The 9,615-nt window shown below is 34.5% G+C and overlaps 2 protein-coding genes across 2 annotated transcripts; one reads left to right on the top strand and one right to left on the bottom strand.

The window, feature by feature from the left end:
* Positions 1–1,931: 1,931 nt before the first annotated feature.
* Positions 1,932–2,600, bottom strand: LOC106765985 (peptidyl-tRNA hydrolase 2, mitochondrial-like). The gene is made up of 3 exons (XM_022784444.1): positions 2,283–2,600; positions 2,198–2,247; positions 1,932–2,112 (listed from the first exon to the last, which is right to left on the bottom strand). The coding sequence occupies exons 1-3, from the start codon at positions 2,598–2,600 to the stop codon at positions 2,028–2,030; spliced, it is 453 nt and encodes a 150-aa protein (XP_022640165.1). The 3' UTR covers positions 1,932–2,027.
* A 1,343-nt stretch (positions 2,601–3,943) lies between these two features.
* On the top strand, positions 3,944–8,815 carry LOC106767211 (selenoprotein F). The gene is made up of 5 exons (XM_014652050.2): positions 3,944–3,947; positions 6,121–6,354; positions 6,570–6,628; positions 7,419–7,600; positions 8,431–8,815. The coding sequence occupies exons 1-5, from the start codon at positions 3,944–3,946 to the stop codon at positions 8,501–8,503; spliced, it is 552 nt and encodes a 183-aa protein (XP_014507536.2). The 3' UTR covers positions 8,504–8,815.
* The last annotated feature ends 800 nt before the right edge of the window (positions 8,816–9,615 follow it).

The raw sequence follows: 9,615 nt of genomic DNA, 5'->3' as shown, positions 1-9,615 counted from the left end.
AGTGAAAATGCTAAACCAAATACTAGACTAAACAAATATCTAAACACAGTTAAATTAAATTAAATGCAAAACTAAATTAAAGAAATTAAAAACAACTAATCCTACAATACAAACTAATTTAAAGCTAAAGAACTAAACAACATACATTTTTTTACCAACTCATATGACCTCATTTACCTCTACCAAATAAATTGAAAATGACCTAAAAGTGGGGCTCTTGGCCGTGAGTGCTCCTCCAAATTGAATCACCCTGCACACTCTTTCTCTCAATGATAAATCATGCATGAAATGGGGAAATACATGTGTTAAAGGCAGCGTTTTCATTTATTTAGAAAAGCAAATCTGCAGCTGCAAGCTTGAATTAAAAAAAAAAACCCAATGCAAATTAAAAATGCTAAACCCGTAACAGCATATTCACCCCATTTTATCTAATGAACCCATTTTATCTAATGAAGCTCCGGACCCCACCTTTGCTTCCAAATTAAACCAGCAGAGAAAATAAAAGATGTGACTTGAAAAAGAAAGAAAATGAAAATACTTCAAAGGGAAATCCAACACAGAATCATCCAGCTAGCCATCAATCACCGTTTCTTCTCCAAAATAATAAAGTAAATGCACTTTGTTTATAAAATAAAATGAATAGCATGTGCCTCCTTTTCATCCCATTGTAGCTATCACCAATACATCACCTTCCAAATGAAATCAACTTGCCCTTAAATGAGAAATGCAAAGAAATTCAAGTGTGGCACNGTGCAGCTCCAGTAAATCACAAAACATAAAACCCATCAGCGTGATCAGCTTGCAAAGATTGAATCATCAATCCAGCACCGAAAACGTTCCCAGCAGAAAAACACCTCCCAATTTGACGCTGTTAGCTCCCAAAATAAAAATACCGAGAGCCCCCTTTCATGTGACGGCTGGTGCATTTTCTAAGGGCCATGTGTCCTTCAAAATTAGGGTGGGATCCACCCTAAAAATAAAAGGAAACCCTAGTGTAAGTTTCCTACAATTTTGGGCTCCTCATAAATTTTTAACAATGGCCCAATGTACAAAGGTTTGTCCAAAAAGTTTAAACAATAAAAATTACAATACAATGAAATTTAAAATGTCTAATTTGAGAGTCTTCAATTTATTTTGTCTCCTCCAAATGTCCCAAATTTTGTGTTTCCAAAATTTTCCCTGCAAATAATAATGCAAATAATTAGCTCAAAAAATTCAAATTAATTAAAATTAAAATTTCCGGTCAAATTAAGCACAATTAGCAGAAACGGGAAAATACCGGACATTTAAGCACGATTCCCTGATTAAATTCGGTACAATAAACTAAGTGCAGTCAATAAAATATCGACTCATCACAAAGAAACTCCGTGTTTTGTGAAAAAAGGCTTTGTAAGACCTAAAGTGGGTAAAGCGAGAACTTTCACTATATTTTGAGTGATTTAAAAGAAGAGTTTTCATTGCTGATGTGATTCAAGAAAGGTGTTGTATATCTCTTGTGTCTTGAAGACGTGTTTTCTAAACCTTAACTTTATTATCTGGTTGTAAGTTGTGGTTATTAGTTAATATCTCTTTAAAGAGATTAACAACTAGACGTAACGTCTTTTGATCCGAATCAATATAAAACTACTTCTATAAATCTCGTTTTTTCTATTCTTTTTCTTTTTAGTTATTATCTAAAAAAATAATTTTATTTGAAAAGTCAAGGTTAAATATATGTTTTAGTCCTCATATTTGTCTCCCATTCTCAATTAGGTCCTCATGTTTTTTTTTGTCCCAATTGCATCCTAATATTTGTAAATTTGAGGCAATTAAGCCCTCTCCGTTAACTGGCCACTAACGCCGTAGGCACTATGCTGAGCTGTAATGGTCCTTCATTGTTTAATTTAACTGAGTCCATTACGTGGCATTTTGTAATTAAAAAAAATGATTTAATTAGCTAATTACGTGACACGTTTTATTTCTATCATAGATTTTAGGGTTTTATTTGTATTGGGGATTAGGGATTTATTTCTGAGTTTTGGGATTCCCTAAATAATACTCACCTGCATAGCAAGCATATCTTCTTCACTTTCAATTTTGACAACAACCTTTGGTTGTGCAGACATCTCCCACCTGTACATTAATATTGACGAAAACTTTAGAATGAAATTATATAATGCAAAGTAACCTTCAAGCGTAATCAAAGTTACTCTGTTACCTATTCAACGCCTTTGGTGCTCGATTAAGGAGCTTTTTATAGAGACCTAACTCTCAACACATTCAAAATTAACACTTTGAAAAACTAAATACCTACACTGAGTAACAATCTTCCCTTTACCCATTTTAAGATCATTTCTGACAACGAGAATCTGCAGAAAAAGGAACGATTTTTGAAGAGGGTCTTTGAGAATGTCAGCTAGTTGTTCAATCTGAAGGGGGTCTTTGAGTTTGGACTTACTGTTTCTCTTATTGTTGGTATCGTTGAAAAGTGTAGCATCGTTGTGTTTGGTCAATAATTTACGTGAGAAGATGAAACGAGGAGGATACTGAGAACCAATGAAGTAGCCCAAAGCAAGATAACCAGCTCCCACCAGAATGGTACTCAACCATGTCAGTTCCATCTATGATTCAACTTTTAGGGTTTCAGAGGAATCAAACAATATCACACAATCTTAGACTGTTTTTGGACAAATTGGTAAATGGCCAATTTCTGATTACAAAATAAAACCCTAAAATCCCTAATAGAAATAAAACGTGTCACGTAATTGGCTGATTAAATCATTTTTTTTAATTACAAAATGCCACGTAATGGACTCAGTTAAATTAAACAATGAAGGACCGTTACAACTCAGCACAGTGCCTACGGCGTTAGTGGCCAGTTAACGGAGAGGGCTTAATTGCCTCAAATTTACAAATATTAGGATGCAATTGGGACAAAAAAAAACATGAGAACCTAATTGAGAATGGGGAACAAATATGAGGACTAAAACATATATTTAACCAAAAGTCAATTTATAAAAAGAAAAAAATTTTAAAAGACACAATTTTATTAAAAAACCCAATTTTTTTCTTTTTGATTTTTGTCCAAACATAATTATTCCGCTACACAATCTAGCATGTGAAAGGATGGGCAGATGATAACACAAAAAACGATATTAACACTTGTCATGATGTTGGTCAAACACTTCATTCCCTATATACCTCATTATATTATACTCTTTCATTTATGACATTTAATCTATTTCATCACATATTTTATTCTAATATCCCATCTTTGTAAAGTTGTAAGGACTTAAAAATTCATAGACCTTGAGTGGGACAGGTGGCTGCAATGGATTGGGTTGTAGTGTCACCCTCTCAAATGTATTAAAACTTCAGAAATGAAGTTCATTTGAATATCTGCAGTTTTCATGTTCTTCTCATTGTTCTCCTATATATCTCCTTTGCATCCTTCTTCATCATAAACTCAATTCTCTCCATAAATTGTGAACCAGGAACTCCCTAAAACACTTCCAGTTTCTAGAGTTGCATCTACAATCAAGAAATTTCTCCATCCTATTCACTGGTAAGCGTTCTTCCTCTCTTCCCTAACCTTAGAGCTGCGATCATGCAGTCAATTTCACTGCATGCAACCCAATTCTCTGTTTTCCCCAAATCTGCAGCTGATGATAAGTTCTAAATCCCCTCTTTTTAATTTTCCTCCTTTAATTTTAGGTACCTAGAAGTTCTCCTCTGCAGATTTAGTATTGTGGATCCTGTGTAGGGACTGAGCAATCCGAACTGTTCAGGTAAGGGGAGCTAGCATGTGATCGCTGTTCTTACTGATTTATAGTATAGGTTATGATTTTGATAAATTGAGTGAATGCATGTGTACTGTTTAATTTCTATTTTGATGCTAAAGTTGGAATGTTGGAACGTAATTGTTGTACTGTTGATTTTTGTATGGTGTTTATGATTTTGAACAATGGGTATGTGTGAGATTGGATGTATGAAGAGGAACAATTATGAATTACTATACAAAAGTAGAAGATGAGGATTAGGTCCTGTTGTATGTATTTTAGGTATGATTTAGGAACTAGGATAGCCAAATTTTGGGTTTNAGGTTATAGTTAGGTTNNGTCAGTTTAGGAAGTGGGTATAAGTCATANATGACTTNTANGAAGTGTGCATTTAGTCAAAACTGCATTCTAAGTGCTAGAACTGAAATTGGACCTATAAGTTGTTGAAACTTGAGAAATTGAGTCTAAAATGATGCATAATTAATAGTTTAAGAGGTTTATAAGCAATTAGACACCTTAGACAAGTTTAAATCATCATATANTTCGAGTTAGGATCATTAGAAGTGCACCAATTGACCTATAACAAGTTTTGGGTGGCTGTGTTCTGCAAATCTGCAGAATTGGGAATCTGCAGAAGTGCAGATTCGCTGAGCGAGAGTTCTCGCACAGCGAGAACTCAAAATTTTTGTGTTTTCCAGCAAAAATTCGCACAGCGCACCAGTAAGTGTGCGCTCAGCGAATTTTCTGCGACAGAAAGTATATTTTGATGTTTTTGACGTTTTGGGAGCTCCGGACGTCCGTTTTGGACGTTCTTTAGGTCGTTCTGGAGGTTTTTGACCCTTCCGGATCCATTGGTGAGGGTCTCCAAGCCAATTGAATTACTTAAGTATTGGTAATTAAATATTATAAAGATATTTGTGTTAATAAATGATGTTTTTGTAAAGACATGTAATGTTTGAGTATGTATGAGTTGTTTTGATGATTTGGTTGATGTTGTATGATGTGTATATGACTTAATATAGCCTTGGATGATGTTGGTAAAGTGAAGACAATATTGTTGTGAAAAATCATGAACTTTGTGAACTTTATTAAGATCTCTAGGTGAGATCAATCTAGTGTATGAATGAATATTGAGGCTCCTTCAAGGGAGGTTATCCCTAATACTCTGACGGTCAGTCATTCTCAAATAGAGAGGATTGACGCGGGTGGTGAGAGTAGTGGGAAGTCCTAGGGTAGACGCTTCCACTGTAGGTCTATTCTGCGGTAACGGACTCGCCTTGTGTGTGGTCGGGTGAAACCCCTCGGCAATGGCTTTGCAAAGCAGTAGAGTCCACCACAAGTGCAACACCTGCCCAAGATCAATATTCATTCCTAGTCCGGACGAGTCTAGGTCAATTAGGAAATTATATGTTTGATTTGTGATTGTGTATATACTCTGTCTATTAAAAATGTACTAAACTTGTATGATTTTGAATACTAGCTCACCATTGCACTTGTATGTTGTTTGTTTTGTATGTTCTGGTTCTTCCCTTTGCGATGATCATCGTTTTTGGATGTGAGCAGATGCAGCAGATGACACCTCTCTAGAGCAGGCTTTGGACAGCGATGAGCCAGCCCCTAGCACTTAGTAGCTTCTTAGCTTAGTTCATTTAGTTTTATTTCTATTTCTTATTGTTCTCCCTTCTCTTTTATATTTTGAAAGACTTTACGATTGAGTAAAGCTTTTGAATTACTCATTTTATGGATGACTGTATATATTTATACTAGTACCATAGCACTCTTACTGCTTTCTAGTATTACATCTGTGCTTGCCATGCTTATATACTTGCTATATATTTTTGGGATGTTACAAAAGTCGTTACAAACCAACTTAATAAGTCATCATGGATTATCAATATGTTAAATATGAATCTAGAAAAAATTATATTTCATATTGTACAATTCTTAAATATAAATCACATTTGAATTTGAATTGTTTAATATAAAATGTAAATTTACGATTTAGATTCAACCCAAAATACATAAAATTAATATTTTTTATTTATTTCAAATTATGTAATCCAAATTATTTTACAAATAGCATAATCTAAAACTATAATTCAAACACCCAAAACAACTTACCCTTATGAAATATATATAGTAAAAACCTCTTACCCCACACACCTAAGCCAACTACCAACCACAAACAAAAGGCACTCACTACCACCAAGCCACCTAGCTGCCTCCACCGAGACACACCCCTCAACCTTCCCAACAAACATTGCATTTTTATTAATTTCAGTAAGGGTATAATTGGTATTTAAGAAAATAGAGGGTGCAGGAAGAAAACATGGGGTGCCGAAAATAATGGCCCTAACATGAGAATTGAAGTTAGAGATCCAAGCCTTTTCACCTCCCTTACTGTCACCGGTTCGATTGGAAGAGATGAAGGGTTTGATGGGTGGCTATGGCGTTGCCCTCATTGTGGTGGTGTCGGTGTTGAGTTTACGTACGTCATCGGAGCAACTCAGTTCGAGAGAATGCGAGAATCTTGGTTTCACTGGACTTGCCTTGTGCTCTGACTGTAACACTCTCTCCCAGTATGTCAAAGACGAAGGTCAATACATTTCCGATCTCTCTCTCTCTCTCTCTCTCTCTCTCTCTCCCAATCGATCACTTATTATTTAAATTCAATTTTTCTTTGTTTTATATATTCGAATTTCACTGTTATTATGTTGCTCGGTGAAGCGCGATTAGAATTGCAGATATGTTAGTTTAGGGTTCTGTCAGAGTTAGCAAAAGAATAGTTCTAAGCTTGAAATTCGCTTGCAGAGTTGGTATCGGATTGTCTCAAGTGTTGCACGGAAGACTCCGATGATGCCACTACCAAGGTATGATTCGTTTTGGCTGGACTACGTGATCGCTTGCTTTGTGATCTAGACAATAATATACCAGTTTTTCTTGTGATTGAAATGAATTTTTAGACCTAAAATAACCTGGTTGCAAATTATATAAATATGCAGCTTACCATTACTACATCAATCTTCTAAAGAAATTTGTGTCTATTGAGGTTAAGTGAAAGTGAAAAAATTAAGGACCTGTTTGGTGTGAATAAATCTTTTTTTCTGTTTTCATTCTTATTTTTATTGCTTTACAATGAAGTCACCTTTTAACTCACTTTCTTTTCTGTCTAAATGTTTTTATGGGAAGTACTGAATATAGAAAAATGACTTTTAACCGGTTGTCTGAACATAAGAAACAAAAACATAATACTGAAACTTTTTTGTAATTGTTAGTAATGAGGGGGAAATGAAAAAAAGAAATATTGTTTTTTACACAGACATGATCTGACCTGGTGTTTGATTTATTTTGTGTTTTCATTTGTAATTGATAAGTTTTACTGATGATTACAAAATGGCCAGAATAGTGAAAGCATCTGAAAGTTGCGTTTGTCATTTCCTTCACAACATCTAGAAAACATGTAACAACTTGAGAATAAGGTGGCATTATATAGAGTTTTTTATATTTGCAAAAATAAAACCCATGATGCTTCACGAGCTTGTCTTTTCCGCAGCTCCAATTATTTTGTGATTTCAACACTCCCACAATTTTCCCCTCTCCCTAACACACACAACAAAGAGGTGAAAGGTAGACATTGTCATTAATTATTTAAACTTTTAGATTACGTACTCTGGAGCTTTGCTGGAGGTCTGCATGAGAAAACTTGTTTTCTACCCTGAAGTTGTTAGCTTTATTGAAGAGGAAAAAGATCAATTTCCATCAGTAAAAGTTCAATACGTTTTTAACTCTCCACCAAAGCTGATTATGCTGGATGATGAGGGTCAACAAAAGGAAACAATCAGGTGAAATTTCATTTATTATCTGCATATTAGTACCATGCTAGCATCTTGTTAACAGTTTATCATTGGTTTTATTTTCTAATTGATAATAGGGCCTTTTATTAAATTGATGATTTTTTAAAAAATGCTTAGTGTTTGTTATTGAACCAAGTTCTTTCCCAGTACCAAGTCAGCTGCATAGACCAAACAATGTCATAATGTTGTATTGTGAATCTTGTCTATGAAAAAACCATTGATTTCTAAATCATTCTTTAATGGTATTCTCTATAATGTTTCTTTGAACCCCCAATAGCTCTGGCAATAGTATTTCTATCAGAAACACGAAAAGACATAATTTTGATTCACATTGTAGAATTTTTAAGAATTAAATTTAAGTTGGCTATAAATAGGCATTGGATTTGCAACATTTGCTTACAAGGTTTTCTAGGTCTAGGTTAGACAATGCTCATTATGCACTTGATGGGTAAACACTAAGCTTTTGGAGGTGCGTGTATCTTAGTTGTAAGGAAATTGATTTCTTCATTTAAATGAAAGAATCTAGTAAATGACTATTTGATTTGTCTACCAAAAGTAATAATTTATTAAACTCTTTGTTGATGGCAATATGGATTCCACTAAAAATGCAGCATAACCAAGAATAGCCACAATGAATTTCAAATATTTCCTGAATGTGATTCAAAAGCTATTATGCAGCCGGAATCTCTTTACAAAAATGTGACGTTGAAAATTATCTTTTGTGTACTCTCTAGGAGTTAAAGTAATCTTTTTGTTGTCTTTTGAATGAAACGAGATTTAGCTTGTTTTTTATTGTCTTTTATTTTTGTCTGTTACAGGATTGATAATTGGAAGCGTGAGCATATACTGCAGTTCCTGCGAGAGAAGGTGAAGCGTCTGGCTTCTGATTGAGAATCTTTAATCCGTTGTTTGGCATGTCATAGAGTTATTCCCATTTACAGAAAAAAAAAGTGGGGAGTATATACAGTGCGACTTTGAGAACTGCCCTGTTTACGAGTGACCTGAATAACATAAAAATTTTCATTATTCTGGATTTTCAATTCGACGATTTACTTTTTCGAGATTTTGTGGCAGCTGTAAAAATGACAACTGCAGTTTTGTATTATTTCACTGGGACAAGACAAACACGTTTCTGTTAAAATTCGGGAATAGATAATGTAATTCATTTTTAAAATAGATAATGTAATTCATGTTTTTTGGGAATAGGTATACACTTTTGAACTAATTGTGGTTTGTTATTTATAGCGTTTGCATGTGGATTGAGAAATTAGAGTAATTCATGTTGGGGTATCATATTTTAGAGATAATGTAAATAATGAACTATTCTTCACCTTGTTACCTCATGAAAGACTCTGCAACTGAATAACACTAAACTAGATAGAAGCAAATTTAATATAGATAGGATACTGAAGGGTATACTTGGGGCTTATTAGGTTTTATTTTATTGTCATTACAAAGTGCAACCCTGTATGTTTGTTGGAGTTTCCCTCGTGATTAGGATGTTGATTGATTCGGTTTAAATGAAACACCACTTCACTTAGATTCGGTTTAAAAGCAACGCCACTTCACTTAAAAAGAACGCTGAAAGGTGAATCTGTAACGAGGCTAGGACAGAGGGAAATTGTTGGGACCCACTCAAAACAACCAATTCCAAGTTGGTTGATTTTGTGTGCTTCAAAAGTTAGTACATGTAGCAATAGCATGAGAGAGTGAAGGGGAAATGAAAAGTGTAATGTCATTTTGATACCTTGCTGAAGCAGAACATTGGTAATGGAGTGAATTTACATCGAAATGCAGAGGGAACTAACTCCGGATCTTCAAGGCAAAGCATTTTTTCGATTATTACAACACTTCGGATGCTCAACGTCTTATGATTACAACAATTCACATAGAAAAAGGGGTATTCCCTTGGTTTAAAAAATGACCAATAGATCTCTACTCCATTTCGTGCCTTGTATTAGAACAGTGGCTCAAACCCATATAGCTCAATAGTTCTCTGACCA

Source organism: Vigna radiata, chromosome 7 (assembly GCF_000741045.1).
Source record: "Vigna radiata var. radiata cultivar VC1973A chromosome 7, Vradiata_ver6, whole genome shotgun sequence".
Lineage (NCBI taxonomy): Eukaryota > Viridiplantae > Streptophyta > Magnoliopsida > Fabales > Fabaceae > Vigna > Vigna radiata.
This window is presented reverse-complemented; position numbering and strand designations above follow the sequence as displayed.

Coding starts and splice junctions, on each gene's coding strand:
- LOC106765985 (XM_022784444.1), bottom strand. CDS start 2,600: ATGGAACTGACATGGTTGAGTACCATTCTGGTGGGAGCTGGTTATCTT. Junction 2,248..2,282: donor TTACTCAGTGTAGGTATTTA/GTTTTTCAAAGT, acceptor ATGTGTTGAGAG/TTAGGTCTCTATAAAAAGCT. Junction 2,113..2,197: donor GCACCAAAGGCGTTGAATAG/GTAACAGAGTAA, acceptor ATTAATGTACAG/GTGGGAGATGTCTGCACAAC.
- LOC106767211 (XM_014652050.2), top strand. Junction 6,355..6,569: donor CCAGTATGTCAAAGACGAAG/GTCAATACATTT, acceptor ATTCGCTTGCAG/AGTTGGTATCGGATTGTCTC. Junction 7,601..8,430: donor CAACAAAAGGAAACAATCAG/GTGAAATTTCAT, acceptor TGTCTGTTACAG/GATTGATAATTGGAAGCGTG.